The 18,723-nt window shown below is 42.1% G+C and overlaps 1 protein-coding gene across 2 annotated transcripts; it reads left to right on the top strand.

Annotated features, from left to right (window-relative positions):
• Positions 1 to 1,603: 1,603 nt before the first annotated feature.
• On the top strand, positions 1,604 to 18,646 carry LOC146970490 (uncharacterized). 2 transcript variants are annotated; one of them, XM_085806042.1, is made up of 30 exons: positions 1,613 to 1,878; positions 2,067 to 2,119; positions 2,212 to 2,286; positions 2,942 to 3,165; positions 3,273 to 3,345; positions 3,771 to 4,168; positions 4,857 to 5,421; positions 5,562 to 5,758; positions 5,846 to 6,235; positions 6,710 to 7,002; positions 7,456 to 7,721; positions 8,662 to 8,730; positions 9,041 to 9,178; positions 9,277 to 9,533; positions 9,684 to 9,768; positions 9,923 to 9,994; positions 10,179 to 10,313; positions 10,430 to 10,686; positions 10,790 to 10,874; positions 10,987 to 11,199; positions 11,327 to 11,464; positions 11,895 to 12,151; positions 12,277 to 12,361; positions 12,437 to 12,877; positions 14,852 to 15,121; positions 15,461 to 15,669; positions 15,749 to 15,905; positions 16,001 to 16,404; positions 17,647 to 17,776; positions 17,936 to 18,646. In XM_085806042.1, the coding sequence occupies exons 1-30, from the start codon at positions 1,802 to 1,804 to the stop codon at positions 18,076 to 18,078; spliced, it is 6,156 nt and encodes a 2,051-aa protein (XP_085662168.1). In that variant the 5' UTR covers positions 1,613 to 1,801; the 3' UTR covers positions 18,079 to 18,646. The 2 variants fall into 2 exon arrangements, with proteins under 2 accessions (XP_085662169.1, XP_085662168.1); XM_085806043.1 differs by lacking the exon at positions 8,662 to 8,730 and having other exon boundaries at positions 1,604 to 1,878.
• The last annotated feature ends 77 nt before the right edge of the window (positions 18,647 to 18,723 follow it).

Below are 18,723 nucleotides of genomic sequence, written 5' to 3'. Positions count from 1 at the left end.
AATAACAGAGTATAAGAAAATATTAACTGAATCAAGTCGAGCACATTTACTGTATGTGTATAGCTGTATGTGGCGCTGCTTTATGGTGTACCTGTTTTTTGACTGGACATTCTGGGGCCGTAAATCAGTTTTATTTCCCATTAAAGCCTCTAAAATATCAGTTTGCGCTATGTACACACAATGGGTCAGTTTATGAGTAACAGAGTTCCTGCGACATTCATCACACACCTGAGACACTGATAGGTAAAACCATGACTATCGGTTTTGAAATCAGCTATCTTTAAGATAAGTGTAGATTATCTCTTCAGTTATGACACAAAAAAACAAATTCACTTCTTATATATTACAGTAGATACACAGTATAGCATTTGGTAATTGACATATTACAAACAAATACCTTCTCTCATGGCTGGACAGCTTTAAAGCGCTCCAATATTTGTTTTAGGCCACCCTCTCTGTTGACACTAACCTTGCATGCTTTAGGAATGTTACAATAGGTGGGTCACACAGCACCTCATACACAATGTGTCTTTCTTATCACTCTTTTTCCACCTGTTCTTACAGTGTGTGCTACTTTCTGGCTGACATACACAAGATATAGTCCAACAGACAATATCTTCTATTTCAAGCCAGTTATTTTCCCAACATTACCAGGTCACGACACACACATGCCTCATTGTGAACGTTTCAAGAATATGGATTGCATAAGTTGACATTCATAATGGCCCATCTTTTTTTCTTTTTTTTTTGGCTTATCTTTGCTTTGAAGTGTGATGGAGTTAAAGGCTTAGCACAGATTTACAAAGGAAATTATCTTGTCGCCCTTTTACTGCATGTAGAATTCATGAGGCTCATCAGCTTTGATATTCTCAACACAACACACTATCTAGTACCTTTGTATTAAAAGTCACGTCTTCAGATAAACATGTTCAAAGCTAAATCTTTGATAATAATCCGTGGTTTCAGTTTCTCCCAGGGTATAATGTTATTTCGGTTTCAATAATCTTGCAACCTTATTTTAATGAAAGTGTGCTTTTGAATTACAGGATATTCATCAGTAGCCTGAATGTTCACAGAAATTAACACAAACAATAGACTGTAAGAACCACAGTAAGAAGAAGAAGAGAGGTGAGCTGCGAGACTCCTGCTGTTTTTACATCATGAAAAATGCCAACAGATCATACTGTAAAGGTTTTTAGTAGGAAAATACAACACTATGCTCTCCTTCTTTTATGTACCCTTTACAATGTTTGAATAGTTGTTAAATTTTCACCTTACCACTATTATATAAAAGTGTGAGTTCAATAGAGCTCTTTTTGCTGTTTTATTCAAGCATTTGAATATGCAAGTTTGGTTTAGTGCCTCACCTGACATAGCAGCACTAAACCCAGACTTTGCTTATCTCTGTTTACTGCTGTCGGCACTTTATCAATCTTTTTTTTTGCTCCACAGAGACAGTCCAACCCCTTTTATGTCTTCCTGTTCTCCAGTTTTCTTTCTCCACCCACCGCTGAGGTTACCTGGTTAGGTGTGTGTGTGTGTGTGTGTGTGTGTGTTGGGGGGGAGTGGGCGGTGGGGGTTGCATAAATGTCTAAAACCCTCCACTGTCCTTTGACAGGGACACAAGAAGAGGGCCAACACCTCTGCGCTGGCAGTGAAAGGGTCATATACTGTACACTGCGTTTCCCACAGAGAAGCTCCATAACAGCCAGTGTTCATCATTCATTCTTCAACTCATCAAAGACAGAGAGGATTAGCAACGGGAGAACAGAGCTGAGAGGCTGCCGTTAAGGGATCAGCCATGCTTGGGGGCATCCACACAGATTTGTTGGTCACAGTGACTTTACTCTTCTTCTCTCACACAGTGACTCAGTGCAGGTGGGTTTCAAGATAATTCAACTTTTAAACGGTCGCACTTTTGGCCAATATGTTACTACTACTAATATTGTTATATGGCTCAATTTTATTAAGTAAGGAATCAAGGAGATGCTGTTTTTAAAATCAATCAAGTGTTGTATGAATTTATGGCATAATTGTTAAAATTGTCATGCATTTTCCTTTGCTAGGGCTGAAAATGACTTTTCATTAGTTCCTCTACCAGAGTGGAGGACAAATGCAGGTATGAATTATTACATCTATTCCTCACTCCATTCCATATTCCCTAGAAAAGAGCACATAATATGATATCTAATGGCTATTTTTCCTACATAGAATATGTCACACAGTGTTTCTACAACAGACAGAACAATTTGATTTGTGACTGGACAAGAAGCCAACAGCAAACAGGTACAGAACACAACTACATTTACTGCACTAGTCTGTAGTGCACTGGATTTCGTGAAATAAAAAAACAATGTAATAATGAAATTGGAAGCCAGATGTATTTTAAAGACATCTTGCTAGGTTCAGTAATGAGTTCACTCTGACATGGAGAGATTACGTGACTGTAGTAACCTTTCATTTTACCCCTCCCTTATTGTGGAGGATTTGGAACATCAGTCCACAGTTCTGATTTTAATCTGCAGACGGGCTGTGACTGTGGCTGTGCCTCGCTGCATATCGCTAATTGATCTGAAGCAGGCTAATAATCTTTTATAGCCTGGTGTTCTCCCAGGGGCAATCAAAGTAAAGGGTCTGCACCTGAGGTTCAAATTTAGCACAAAACACTCTAAACAGCTATTTTGCATTTAATGATAATTGCAGCACAACAGATGTACTTCTTGTTTTATGGTAATAACAAATGCAAGGAAATGGTCTCCAATTTTTGGTGAGGAGTTATGACATGGCGTAAAAGCTCATTTCTAACCTGAGTAGATGTGTGATTTTGACAAGAATGAAGCACGAGAAACAGGTGCAACAACAGAACTAGAAATGAGTGTGGTCAATATGTATGACAACATCTTGCGTATTTGCATTTTCTTATTGTCCTTCTCTTCTCCAGAGAATGGGGCAGTGAATATATTAGCAAGCAGCCCGCTAGTGCTGGAGGGCGAGGCCTGTTTAGAGTTTTGGTACCAGGCCCCGGTTGCGCCTAATGGTTCTGAAGTTAAAGTTATCCTGAAGAGCAGTGACGGTCAGGTACAAGTCTGGGCCTCTGCTGCCCAACCCGGCAATACATGGAGACAAGTGTTTGTCCCCCTGAAAATCATCAAACCGAGGTCTCAGGTAAAAGACTGCATAGTGTCACTTATCTATAACTGAACTACGTTGGTGATTTAAAATATAACGTTTCTATTTTATATATTTCATGAGATAATCTGCTTTTGTACCAGGTTGTACTCGAAGCAGTGTCCATGGGGGGACGGATCACATTTAACCAGATTGGTGTAAGAAGAGGCTCATGCGGTAAGTGTTCCTTTGCTTGTCTTGCAGCCTGCTTTTGCAGAAAAAAAACTGCTGTGTTTCAGTAATAACAATGTTTACAGGATACATAACCACTGCTGTCATAAGACTTGTCAGATTACTGTCAGTGAAACCAATAAAGAGTTTAAAGACATAAAATATTCTTTATCAGGTCTCATAATTTCAGTGTTAGTTAGGCAGTTAGAATTATTTTAATTCTGCTGATTAATTAAGATAACGTGAATTAAGGCACCACCAACATGAATAATAGTTTGGATAACTAAGGTAATGAGGAAAATGTGTTGACGGTCCATACAGTATTAACACTGAGCATAATAATTCATTAACATCACTAATCAATTATTCCTAGCCAGATGGTGTTGTGGTTATAAAGTGGTTGTTTACTCAGTCACATGCCCCCCCCCCAGGACCCCAGTGTGAATCTAACACAGAGATATGGACAGATGAGTCCACTCGCTGCCTCTGTTCAGCCGGCCAGCTCTCCTGCTCTCCCTCTCAGTGCCCCGAGGGCCAAATCTGTGGTCCTCAAAGAGGAGGCTCCAGTGGGATATCCGCCCCTGGGACGTGCACTATACACAGTCACACAGACTGCAGCACTTTTGATGGAGTGCTGTTCCGCTTCATGGCCCCGTGCACCTACGTGTTAGCCAAGACCTGCTCACCTGCCGAGGCCCTGCCCATGTTCACTGTGGAAGTGGTCAATGAGCAGAACGGGAACTCATCTCTGCCAACTGTTCAGCAGGTCACTGTGAACACAGGGAGCTTCAGATTGTCCCTGCTGAATCAGAAAACACACCGAGTTGTGGTGAGTTCTTTTAACGGGTGATATTAATTTAGCCCAAAACTGTGTTACATAGTATTCTTGACAAATATTGAAATATTACAAAAGGAGACCAGGGTTTTTCAGGCACTTAGGATAATTTGTGTGGCTAAACATCCAAATAAACCTTATTTAATGGTTTTTGCTTTTCCTTCTGAGACAACAATCATGCAACCATAAAATAATTTTTGGCAGACTAATAGCTTTTGTGGGTTAACTCTGCTAAGCTGTTTATCAGTGGAACATCACACATCTTAAGGACAATAGGAGTATTTCTCATTGTTCACAGCTGAAAGAGACAGTAATTTGCAAAGAAATGTACAGAAGCTGTTTTATCTTATTTAAACTGGCCCTCCACTTTGTAATATCTAAGTTCTGTCTGTACAACCCCGGTTTTGAGGCACCTTGTTATGGTGTAATGAGGGTTGAGCTCACTAATGTACTGCATCAAGCAGTTCCCATATCTGCAGCCCACTCTACTGATAAGCTGCTTTTTTTTATCATAAAGTGCAGAGTTTACTGGCATAATGTCCTGGAATTCTTACAGGACTTATCAGCCTTATCAATTCCCAAAGATACATCTATCTTCAGAATGCTGCTTTTTATGCAAACAGTCAGATAGAGTGAGTCAATATTGCCGGTAAGGAAATCTAAAGCTTATACTGTTCTTCAGGTTAATGGAGTCTGGAGGAAACTGCCGCTGAACCTCGGCAATGGCACCATCAATATCAAAAGTAACCCTGCTGCTGTTGTTCTGGGAACCAGTTTTGGGCTTTTTGTTTCCTATGACAGCCATGGTGCTGTACATGTCACCCTGCCCACAACATACTCTGATCAAGTCTGCGGCATGTGTGGTAACTTTAATCACCGAAGAGAAGATGACCTCCGCAAACCTGATGGCACAAATGCCAAAGACGCTACAGCTTTGGCTGAGAGTTGGCAAACTGGGAAAACTACCTCCTCCTGTCAAACTATTCTAGTCCCTCATCAGTGTGACCCACTAGAGGAGGCCGAGTATGCCAGTGAGCTGTACTGTGGAGGGCTCCTCTCTAGCACTGGGCCCTTTGCTGACTGCAATTCAGTTTTGGGGGCAGAAAGCTACTTCAGGGGCTGTATGGTCAGCATGTGCTATGCTCATGGTGACCCTGCGGTGCTGTGCCAGGCATTACAGGTCTACACTGACATCTGTGAGCATGCTGGAGTCGCCATGCCCGTATGGAGGAACTCCACATTCTGCCGTACGTGACTTTATTGCTTCATGCTTTGACTTTTCTTCCTCCTGATATTAAAATAGGAGAAACAGTGGCTAATTATTGGTACAATAACACAAAAATTAAGGTCACTGTCCTCTTTCCTCTCCTTTCTTGGGTCCCCTTAGCCCTTCAGTGTGGCGAGAACAGCTACTATAACTCATGTGCTGATGGCTGTCCCGAGGTGTGCTCCAGTCTGGATTTAGCTGGCCCCTGTGGAAGCTGTGAGGAAAGATGCGAGTGTGAGTCTGGTTTCAAACTCAGTGGGGGAAAGTGTGTCCCAGCAGAGGACTGTGGGTGCTGGCATAACGGTAAACACTATGAGGTGAGTAACATGACGTGACAACATAGAGCAACCTATAGCCACAGTGCTATTATTTATTTACTTACACACATCCCTTTTCCCCTGCAGAAAGGGATGACATTCTGGGAAGGAGCGTGTGTGCAACAGTGCCAGTGTATGGGTAATGATGAGCTGCGGTGCACTGCAAGGCAATGTGCAGACAATGAAGTTTGTAAAGTCAAAGATGGGGTCAAAGACTGCTTTCCTTTCACACCTGCTACCTGCCGGGTCTATGGTGATCCACATTACATCACCTTTGACAAGGTGGCTTATGACTTTCAAGGGGGCTGCAGTTACACGCTGGCTACAACATGTGGTGAAGAAAGCTCAGTCCAGTTCACTGTGATTGGACACAACATGCATCCTCCCCCTGAGAACTTCACCCGGTCCAAGCTGGAAGCTGTGACTCTGCAGGTTGAAGATTATTCCCTGACCCTGAATCAAAGCGGAGAAGTCTATGTAAGTATGAAAACTCCTTACATCAAACAATTTCAAATGCAGCTCTTTAAGGCATGTCATGTAACAAGTCAACTGATGAAATAAAAAAAAGTGTATGACACTGAACAACTGCTAATCTACACAAAAAGCCTCTCATGGCCTGCACGTGACCCATTTATTGTTGTCATTGTTCTCTATTATCGTATGTAATTCATTAATGGCTGTGTCTAATTACTTTACTATCACCACACCAATGTTTATAGGAGTCAGTTATTGCTCTGTCAGGTCATTGGAGGAAGTCACTCGTTTGTCATCTGGGGTTTACAAGAGTATACACACTAACAGCTGACCTACTTGACTTTGCCCTGAACAGCTATTTGGAAGCTAACTGGTTGCACTAATAGAAATCATTTTAATACTTGTTTGGCATTCAAAAACAAACATGGCTCTCACTAGAATAAACTAATTACAATTAATGGACTGTCCTCTCTCTAGGTGAATAACAGCCTGGTCCAACTCCCCTATTCCACCAATGGAACTTACGGCTTGGTGTGGGTTCACATGGAGAGCAATTATATTATCTTGGACACAACCTTTGGTCTCAGGATTATGGTAGATGGGCAGTATAGACTCTTTCTGCAGGCGGATGAGCATTACAAGTATGAATTGTGTGGACTGTGTGGCATCTACTCTGGACACCAGGATGATGATTTTGTAACCCCAGATGGCCAAAACACTACAGATGCATTTGAGTTTGGGAACAGCTGGAGGGTGCCAGGCAATAATGAGTAAGTTGTTTTTACCATACAGCGTATCTGCACATTTGCCAGAACAAATTAAATGATTGCTGACGTAGAAACTAGCAAGGAACACTAAAATAGAGAATTTTTGCAAAACTAGAAGCAGGTGCTAATTATATTCCCTACAGCTTTAGCTGTACTGCCACTGTACTGGTGTTTAGTGCTAATTAGCAAGGTTAGCATGCTAATGCACTAAACTAAGATGAGCCTGGAAAACATGGTACTTACTGAACATCAGCATGTAAGCATTGTTATTAAAAATAATTTTAGCCCACTGTCATTAGCATTAGCCATTGTGTAACTGTGTAACCACATGGAGCTGCTTACAGACCAAATGTTTTCTGTAATCTTTACTTGACCAAAACATCTAACTTGTCTTGTGAATTGGCAGCATAGTTCCAATGTTTTAATACTGTTTAATTGTCTAAATTTTACCTTCAGTTGTACCGCCTATCCAAACGACTCCAGGCTCTGTGACTACGATGAAGAGGATGAAGCCTACAGTCAGTGTTTCGCATTACTGGGAGATGCCTTCCTGTCCTGTCATGAACCCATTAACCCAGACATCTACATTCTTAGTTGTGTGTATGACTACTGTGCCACAAATGGTGACCAACAAACCCTCTGTGAATCTCTGAAGTCCTACGCAGCAGCATGCCAGGTTGCAGGAGTGAAGCTGCCCCCCTGGCAGGCAGGCACAGCCTGTGGTGAGTTGCATATGTTGGACAATAAAAGTGTCATTCTGTGAGAAGATACTGATACTTGTCCTGATTAAAGCAGAAGTAAGTGATATATTTGTGTTAATATAAGTCTTAAATAGTTATATCTTCCGACAGCAATCACTTACATAGAGTGTTTGGACCGAAACACGGGTCTGTCAGTCACCCTGCTCTGCTCTGAGCCGAGGAGAAAACATTTATCGTATCCTACAGTTTTTATCCAATGAGGAGAGAGAACGGCATGCAGGGCTGTGTGTGCAGCCAAGGAACGCCGTGAATGTGGCGACGTAGGGACGAGGACTGTTATGGTGCGTTCAAGGAAACTCGTATTTTTCCAACCGTGAAGTGGTACCAGTTCGATCTGGTACGAGTTCACCGGTCGGAAGTTACGAGTGGCCGTTATAGTGACTTTCACCGGTAAAACAGGTCGGAAAAACACGAGTGGGTTGCCTGGAACGCTACAAAGTCGTAAGTTGTGACTTGAAGCTGTAATTTACGATTTCAAAAGCCTGCCTGGAACGCAGCATTAGCGAAAACGACCGGACCACTTACTTCTGCTTTAATTATTTGGCTGATTTTTTTTTTTTTTTTAACACAAATTGTGATTGTGTGTAATTCTGTTTAATGCCCTGAATTTTCTCTACTCCTGCTTTTGTTTTTAATGACGTCACAGGACTGGCCTGTTGCATATGCAAACTATGAAACTGCCTCGGGCCAAACCTGAACTTTTTTGTTTTTTGTTTTATTTTTTACTCATCAGTGATATGAACAAAGTTGGAGAAGTTATTAGGTGGCTAAGATGTGGAAAGGGAAGCCCACGATAAAATATTGCCTAGGGCACCAAAAAGCCAAAGATGATGAACTCATTTCCCCCTTTTTTGTTTGTTTGTTTGTTTGGCTTTTTGTTTTGTTTTTGTTCCTGTTACAGCTGAGCCCCCAACCACTTCAACTCTTCCACCTACTCCAACTCCCACTTCTCCAACACCAGATCAGACTTGTAAGAGCATTCAGGGTTGGAAAAGCTATTATGTGACTGGTTTGGAATAATCAGTGACATAATCCAATTCATAATCAATTTCACAAAGAAAATATCAAATTTGACCTCTTGTTGCAACAATTGTACACATGTTTAATGCATAATCGTATTTATACACATAGCTCTTTATGTAATTACACACATATTAGATTAAGTAATGTTTTCGTTGATAATTGTTTTTTTACTTTAACTCCACTTTTTAAATCGTAATATTCATATATTTAATTGTCTTATAATAATCATTTTCATTGTGTTCATTTGCTTTTCATAGTCTGCCCCCTGAACTGCGACTTTGAAAAAAATTTGTGTGGGTGGAAGCAGCTCATACAGGACAGTTTTGATTGGTCAAGACATTCAGGACCCACCCCCTCAGACCTAACAGGGCCAAGCCAGGACCATACCACTGGAGGTACAACCCGGGTTCAGATCAAACTATTACATTGTTTGGTTGCTAGTTGTTAGACATTCATGACACCTCCTTATTGTGCTTTTTTACCCTTTCTCTAGCTGGTTACTACATATACATTGAGGGGGATGGAGTAACCCATGGAGACTCAGCCCGCCTGATGAGCTCAGCGTGCCATTATGATGCCCCACTCTGTCTACAGTTCTGGTACAATATGCATGGTTCCGCTACAGCAATGTCCCTCAATATCTACATGCTCAAAGGCAACAAAGCTACTAAGCTCTGGTCCAGGGTGAATAACCAGGGACCAGAATGGCATCAAGGAAATATTGACATCAGTGTGCCTGGTCCTTTCCAGGTAAGTACACTGCAATGTCATCAACACATGCAGCAGCATCTGGCTGAATGTTGTGTTCCATGTCTTGCAAAAAACAAAACAAAAATTAAAAACACATTACGTATCTTATTCTGAACAGTGAATTTTTTTTTTTCACATCACTCATTCCAGATCATTATTGAGGGAATTCGAGGCTCTAATGGTCAATCCGATGTGGCAGTTGATGACATTTCCATCAACTTTGGCTCATGCTCAGGTGACCCCTATCTCTAACAAGAAGTACAACCTCCTATTTTGATTTAATGACTGATATACTGCACCACCAATCCGTTTTTAATGGTGCTAATACACTGTGGTCTCAAATTATGATCAGGTCTGATGATTTAAACAAAATCAATCACTTCCTTTAGGTAGCTCCCCTGGTGTGGTTAGTGGAACTGAGCTTCCCTCTGTGACTACAGAAGTCCTTCCCTCAAACCCAGGTAAGTGCACAGGAAGCTATGCTTTATGGGTCAGTTGTTTCTGTATCACAAATGTTGAAGTTTGGTTACTAATTAGCATTCATGTGTAGTCCAATAAATACTGAATGTGCAATTCTTGATGGCCATTCAAGGTTACAGATTGCCTCAACACTAAAGTGTATGTTAATTTTTTGCTTCCCCATAGTCTGCAGTCTCGACTGCAGCTTTGACAGAAACCTTTGTAGCTGGAATCAGATGATTACAGATGCTTTTGACTGGACGTGGCAGAGTGGTTCCACCCCCACCCTAATGACAGGGCCTTCGGCTGACCACAGTGGTGGTAATATTCTCCTGTGACATCTATATCTGAATGACATTAAACATAGCTAAAGAAAAAAAAAGTCCCATCATGGAACCTATGTTTACAAATGTTGTATTTTCTTTATTCGTGCCTAGATGGTCACTATCTGTACATTGAAGCCAGCAATGCAACACATGGAGACACAGCTCGTCTAATCAGCTCTGAGTGCTCTGACTTGGGTCCTCAGTGTTTGCAGTTCTGGTACCATATGCACGGCTCAGCAGACACAATGGGACTTCATGTATACTTGGTCCAGAACAGAGTCACAGATGGTGTCTGGTGGAAGAGGAATGATCAAGGAAATATGTGGCACCTGGCTCAGGTGGACCTCACAACAACCAGAGCTTTTCAGGTGACTTATCTCACATCAGGGCCTCTGTTGATGGCCAGCCTTTGGTACAGTAGTGCAAAATTATTCTGTCTAATCTACTAATGATTTCAATAACATCATTCAGATCATCTTTGAGGGGCGCAGAGGATCTAATGATCAATCAGATGTGGCCATAGACGATGTAAAGCTTTATCGTGGTTACTGCTCTGGTAAGAAACAAAAATACAGTGAAAACACTAACAGGTCTGGAAAGCAGTTTTTTATTCCAATTATTTTATTCCAACTTTAGAGTGCTCTAAAATACTGTTGTACTCCAAACAGATCTAGGTGGTGTTGTTACAGCGCAACCACCTAAACCTGATCTAAATGCCACAGCTCTTCCAAGTGTCCCTGTGCCAAACACTGCAGATCCCGAGACCCCTCTGGTCAATGATACAGCAACTATCACAATGCCTCCCACAGCGGAAGCAACATCCAACTCAATTACGGACAATGTAACTGAAGCCCCAAACAACAGAACACCAGCACCCTCAGGTACAGCAGTAACTCCACAGCTTTGATGTGTGTTCAGTTATCAGTTATTTTTTTGGCATCCAGTTTTTGTGATTTTTCAGAGATACTGTGTCAGTTATCTCATAATATTTCTGCTTTTTCTTTCCAGCATGCCAACTCCACTGCAATTTTGAGCAAGATTTATGTCACTGGAGTCAACTGCTTACTGATGTTTTTGATTGGACAAGGCATAGTGGCTCCACTCCCACAATGATGACGGGCCCGTCTTCAGATCACACCACAGGAGGTAATGACACAAGCCAAGTGTGGATGTGTGCCGTATTAAGAAAGTTTCCAACTGTCAGGGAAACAACAGAACACTCTTCCAGATTTATGTCAGCCACAGTCACAGTAATGACGAGTGAAAATTCCATTGTTAAAGCAGTTCTTCCTTGTCAAACCAGAATGGTAAACTGATTAACATTGTCTGACCAAGAGTGCAGCAAGATATTTTTCTCTGGTCTCAAGAGTATGTGTCAGTTGAGCATCTGCTTGTGAATGAAGTCATTCATCGTCTTTTAGTGTTAATAACCAAGTAGATGTCAATGTGGGCTGTAACTGGACACCCCTTGAACAGAGAAAGAAATAAATCAAAATTTTATCAAAAAAATATTTATTTTTTTATGTTTAATGTAATGTTTAATGCTCAACTAACTAACTTTAATGGTCTCATCCAGATGGCAACTATCTTTACATCGAAGGGGGCAGTGCGTCACTTGGAGACACAGCTCGTCTCATCAGCTCTGAGTGTTCTCACTCTGGTCCTCAGTGTCTGCAGTTCTGGTACCATATGTATGGCTCAGCAGACACAATGGGCCTCCATGTTTACCTGCTCCAGGACAGAAAAGCAGATGCTGTTTGGTGGAAAAGGAATGACCAAGGAAATATGTGGCACCTGGCTCAGGTTGATTTCACCACGACTGGAGCTTTCCAGGTGAGTTACTGACAGATGTTTCTCTCTCTTAACAGCCTTACATCAGAAACTCGCAAAGAAAAAGCCAAACACTGTGCTATCTTGATGCAACAACATTAGTTTTAACCTGTGCATTTACTTTTTAGATCATTTTTGAGGGAAGAATAGGTTCCAATGATCAGTCTGATGTGGCCATAGATGATATATTGCTTCAACACGGACACTGTGCAGGTGAATCTGTGCTTCTGACATTCTACTTGCAAATATAACTGATAATTGCTTAGACTAATTAATTGGTTGTCACAGATCTGGCTGAACCAACAACCCCTGCTCCTGAAACCATGGATTCAGTTGCAACAACAGGACCTGGGCTTCCTCCAGCCAACAGCTCATCAACTACACAGCCACCATCAACAACTACATTCACAACAAAGACCATCACAACAACAGCAGGCCCAACTGCTTCTAATACACAAAATCCTACAAATACATCTACAATAACTGAGCCCCCACACACAACAATTGCTGATGTCCCAGTGACCACAAGACCTGGCGTTCCAGCAACAACAAAACTGTTACCAATTACATCGATACCAATAGCAACAGCTACAATTAGTCCCCAAACCACAGCAAGCCCACAACAACCAAACACAACTCAACCTGAGTCACAAGCAACAGCTAAACCACAACCTCCCACCACAGTTAAACCACAACCACCAACTACAGCTCAAACTGAGTCACAAACGACTGCTAGACCACAGCCACCAACTACAGCTCAAACTGAACCACAAACAACAGCTAGACCACAACCTCAAACCACAATTGGACCACAACCACCAACTACAGCTCAAGCTGAACCACAGACAACAGCTAGACCACAACCTCCCACCACAGCTAGACCACAACCACCAACTACAGCTCAAACTGAGCCACAGACAACAGCTAGACCACAACCTCAAACCACAATTGGACCACAACCACCAACTACAGCTCAAACCGAGTCACAAGCAACAGCTAACCCACAACCTCCCACCACAGCTAGACCACAACCACCAACTACAGCTCAAACTGAACCACAAACAACAGCTAGACCACAACCTCAAACCACAATTGGACCACAACCACCAACTACAGCTCAAGCTGAACCACAAACAACAGCTAGACCACAACCTCCCACCACAGCTAGACCACAACCACCAACTACAGCTCAAACTGAGCCACAGACAACAGCTAGACCACAACCTCAAACCACAATTGGACCACAACCACCAACTACAGCTCAAACCGAGTCACAAGCAACAGCTAACCCACAACATCCCACCACAGCTAGACCACAACCACCAACTACAGCTCAAACTGAACCACAAACAACAGCTAGACCACAACCTCAAACCACAGCTAGACCACAACCACCAACTACAGCTCAAGCTGAACCACAAACAACAGCTAGACCACAACCTCCCACCACAGCTAGACCACAACCACCAACTACAGCTCAAGCTGAACCACAAACAACAGCTAGACCACAACCTCCCACCACAGCTAGACCACAACCACCAACTACAGCTCAAGCTGAGTCACAAACGACTCCTAGACCGCAACCACCAACTACAGTTCAAGCTGAGTCACAAACAACAGCTAGACCACAACCTCCCACCACAGCTAGACCGCAACCACCAACTACAGCTCAAACTGAACCACAAACAACAGCTAGACCACAACCTCAAACCACAATTGGACCACAGCCACCAACTACAGCTCAAGCTGAGTCACAAACAACAGCTAGACCACAGCCACCAACTACAGCTCAAACTGAACCACAAACAACAGCTAGACCACAACCACCAACTACAGCTCAAGCTGAGTCACAAGCAACAGCTAAACCACAACTTCCCACCACAGCTAGACCACAACCACCAACATCAACTCAAGCTGAGTCACAAACGACTGCTAGACCACATCCTCCAACCACAGGTAGACCACAACCACCAACTACAGCTCAAGCTGAGTCACAAACAACAGCTAGACCACAACCACCAACTACAGTTCAAGCTGAGTCACAAACAACAGCTAGACCACAACCACCAACTACAGCTCAAGCTGAGTCACAAACAACAGCTAGACCACATCCTCCAACCACAGGTAGACCACAACCACCAACTACCGCTAGACCACAACCACCAACTACAGTTCAAGCTGAGTCACAAACAACAGCTAGACCACACCCTCCAACCACAGCTAGACCACAACCACCAACTACAGCTCAAACTGAACCACAAACAACAGCTAGACCACAACCTCAAACCACAATTGGACCACAACCACCAACTACAGCTCAAGCTGAGTCACAAACAACAGCCAGACCACAAACAACAGCTAGACCACAACCACCAACCACAGCTAGACCACAACCACCAACTACAGTTCAAGCTGAGTCACAAACGACAGCTAGACCACATCCTCCAACCACAGCTAGACCACAACCACCAACTACAGCTCAAGCTGAGTCACAAACAACAGCCAGACCACAAACAACAGCTAGACCACAACCGCCAACCACAGCTAGACCACAACCACCAACTACAGTTCAAGCTGAGTCACAAACGACAGCTAGACCACAACCACCAACTACAGTTCAAGCTGAGTCACAAACGACAGCTAGACCACATCCTCCAACCACAATTGGACCACAACCACCAACTACAGCTCAAGCTGAGTCACAAACGACAGCTAGACCACATCCTCCAACCACAGGTAAACCTGGGTCACAAACAACAAATAGACCTCTACCGCCAACTACAGCTAGACCACAACCTCCAACCATTTCTCAACCACAGCCACAAACAACAACAGGACCAATACCTATAACTACAATGCAGCCACAACCACCAACCACAAGAAAACCCCAGAGCACAACTGCTACATCACACCCACCAACAGACAGACCTCAGTCTACATCAACAGCACAGCCTCCAACTACACCTGTACCAAGTAAGTTTGCACCCCCTCCAATTAAAACACAACTTGGGGGTTTCCCATAACACACATATACATGGGATGAGTGATATTATGATCTTATATCATGATGATATTGGTTTTGCACTTTTCACATGAATCATCCAGATTGCATTTTGGAAAAAATTGCTATATTTAGACATTTCATTTCAAACACGCAGTCGCTGCTGTCCGTCCCGCTGTCAACTGTTTAACAGCTATTCTGTCAACTTCAGCTGGCCATGGCATTGTTTGTTTGGCTCTGCTGCCCTAAATTAACTGTAAAGACCACTTTTGTTTGATTTTTTATGCTTATGTCATACTCTCTCTCTCCAGCACCATCTTGCCCAGAGAACAGTCACTACACAAGTTGTATCCCTCCATGCAATCCAACCTGTACACAACTGAATGGCCCACCACACTGCAGTGAGAGTGACAGTTGTGTACCAGGATGTGTATGTGATGATGGCTTTGTGAAGAAATCGAAGCATTGTGTACCTGTCCAAGAATGTGGATGTGTGGACAGAAACGGCACCAAACATCAGGTGAGAGAAAGAATCAACAACTTCCTGAAACCAGAGCACTCATGTGGACCCTGTATGATGACTCTTACTTTCTTAATAGTTCAATGAAGTGTGGTACACCAAACACTGCAGTCAGAAATGTGAATGTGAGAAAGACGACGGTGTGGGGAAGATTGACTGTGATGACGAAGATGAGTGTGATGGCAATTCTGTCTGCCTTCAAGATGACGAGGGCGAATATTACTGCCAGCCTACAGGTGCAGTAAATTACAGAGCAAAAGTCTGAAAAATCTAAATGATCTAATGTCTGCTTCATTCATTTATGAATTGCCCTAAATTTGTTGCTCCACAGGATTTAGCGAGTGCACTATAAATGGAGACCCTGAGTACAGAACCTTTGACAAAATGAAGCACGGCTTTGAGGGTGAGCACTCGTATGTGCTGGTCCAGACGAAAAACTTGCCAAACAACCTTCCTGATGTCTACATCGAAGGCATCCATAGACGCTCAGTAGATGATGATAATAGTGAGGATCATGGTGACAGTAGCAGTGAAGAAAACCACAGTCGCAGAGATGAGGATGATGATGTCAATGATGAAGATGATGATGATGACATCGATGATGATGATGACATCGATGATGATCACAAACATGATGAAGACAGTGAAGAGACTGAGGGGCACCACAGATTACAAGAGCTTAAGATCAGAGTCTATAATCACACTGTGGAGTTCAAGAGGAATCTGAGGCTGTTCGTAAGTATTAAGGGCATTTTGAACACCACACTACTGTCATCTCATTTTCCTGTAGTGCATTTTTAGCAGGCAATATTAGGAACATGGGATAACATCATATACTGTATCAGCTTACACGCAAACATTTGTGACAACACTGAGGGTAATAATCAGCACCACTTCTCATCTTTTACTGCGAGGTGTTGAAGTACTAAAGTAGTGAGACAGACGATGTGCTATGTTGTTTCCCTTCTGGCACTTTGACCATGTTTGTGTGTGCATATTTATATATGAGAGACAGAGAGAAAATATCCAACAGCTGCATACTCGGAGTCCTAAGGCTGAAAACCCATTCCCAAATGGGACTCATAGATAGATATTGTATACAGTATAAATGTTACACACATACACACACATTTCCTCAAAGATTTTGCAAATCTTTCAGATTTAGATTATTGTCATTGTGTAGAAAACAAGTAAATTGTGCTGCAGCTGGCAGTGGATTAAAAAATAATAATAAAAGACTGATATAACATAACAATGTTGAGCAGGAATGATGTTTACCATCTTAGTATAGTATGTTAATGTATTGGCATACTAACTACAGCTGAAGCTGATGGAGATCATAAATCAAAGAATTGACAAATTTAAATGTCAACCAGAAAGAAACATAGAATAGGCAAGAGGTGACCAAAATCAGTAGATCTTATCCTCTGGGGAATAAAGATTATCCAGTAGATCTGAAGATTCACTGATTCACTGAATAAGTGAAATTATGAAATGCCATAAGGAATTATCCTATTTATTTATTTTGCTTGACACAATATAACCTGTGTATTTTCCTCATTAAACTTTATATGAAAATAGAATAATTTCCTCTCCTGCACGTACCGTGTTAATTCCCCCCGTGCCAAACCAAACATGACTTATGTTTTACCTAAAAACTAACTATTTTGTTTATAAAACTTTAGTTTTTTTTTTTACATAGTAAAAGGAAAAGTTGGGATCTTGACCATTGTTGAGTTATAAGATCGTGCCACACAGCACAGTCTCTCCTGCCAGGCTGCTGACAGCGCTGTCAGCTGGACACCCAAGCTGAGACTATCAGGAGTACAAGTTGACTTACAAATGCAAGTTGACAGGACTACTAAATATGGATGTTTTGTGGATCCCAGTACATATAGTCGTGCAAGACCAAAAACTAGTTCTCTCAAGTCAACTTAAATGTCCTACTGACATATCCCCCACTCTATCCCCTTCCAGGTGGATGGAGAGAGAACCAATACTCCCATCTCGCCAAGTGCTGGTCTAAATATCCGGAAGCATTCCTCTCGCATCTACCTAAAGACAGACTTTGGCCTCTCAGTGGAGTTTGATGAACACAACAAAGCAGGTAACTAATCTTCCTGTCATCAGACACATCTAACAGGATGCATCTCTCCACTCCTTAATGAAATGTATTATTGTATTATTTATCAAACTCTCTGTCAAAGAATGAGTTATTTTCTGGGTGAGATACAGAGCCAACCCATTGTTAATGTCATCCCTGCAGAGATCACTCTACCACGGATATACAAAAGGAGAGTGGGGGGTCTGTGTGGGAACTTTGACGGCCAGAAGAGGAATGACAGGATGAAGCCAGACGGTACCATGGCCGGCAGTGTTCAAGAGTTCGGCGAGAGCTGGAGAGTGTGAATATGAGATGGAAATGAGGATGATACACGGCACTGAAAGATATCCCTGAAGAAGTTTAGAAGTAGAAATATTACTCTGTCAGTTTACAAGAAAACTTCAAGAACAAAGAGAATAAATACTGATTTGGTGTTTTTTCCTCAGACCACAAACTCAAGTTTCGAAATATGACTTTGCATAAACATAACCAGTAGCACTGATGTCCAGTTTTCTTTTCTTTATTTCCAGCTTTTTAGAACAATAACTTTTTTCTTGTCAAAATAGTGTATCTTAGTGAATACCTGCCTTGCTGCACCTGCTCCTGTCTGGGATTTTGCACTGTTTCATATGGATGTGGAACTTTATACTCTTTCAAAAGTTACTCATCTCCTTGAGATCCTCCCATTTTGGAATCTGTGACAGTATATGAGACTTTACTGACTTTGTCACTACCATGCATGCTATTTATTCAAAAGTGATGTTCTTACAGCTTTTAATAGTGTGTTATAGAATGGATGACTACACATGGATTATTTATCACTGTCTGATATTGTTGAAAACAAATAAAACATGAAATAAATTGTTCAGAATATTGCATTTGTGCCTAAAATGTATTTGGGTCACAGCACAATTACAACTGCTCTATTAAACATGTACTGTCATACTGGC

This window comes from Trachurus japonicus, chromosome 17 (genome assembly GCF_045865225.1).
Source record: "Trachurus japonicus isolate A0001 chromosome 17, Traja_1.0".
Classification (NCBI taxonomy): Eukaryota; Metazoa; Chordata; class Actinopteri; order Carangiformes; family Carangidae; genus Trachurus; species Trachurus japonicus.
Note: the sequence above shows the minus strand (reverse complement) of the source record. Positions and strands in the feature narration are given on the sequence as shown.

Excerpts from the sequence above, each read along its gene's own strand:
- LOC146970490 (XM_085806042.1), top strand. The coding sequence starts at position 1,802 with ATGCTTGGGGGCATCCACACAGATTTGTTGGTCACAGTGACTTTACTC. Across the intron at positions 9,995-10,178 it reads AGTCCTTCCCTCAAACCCAG|TCTGCAGTCTCGACTGCAGC; the intron begins GTAAGTGCACAG and ends GCTTCCCCATAG. Across the intron at positions 10,314-10,429 it reads TTCGGCTGACCACAGTGGTG|ATGGTCACTATCTGTACATT; the intron begins GTAATATTCTCC and ends ATTCGTGCCTAG.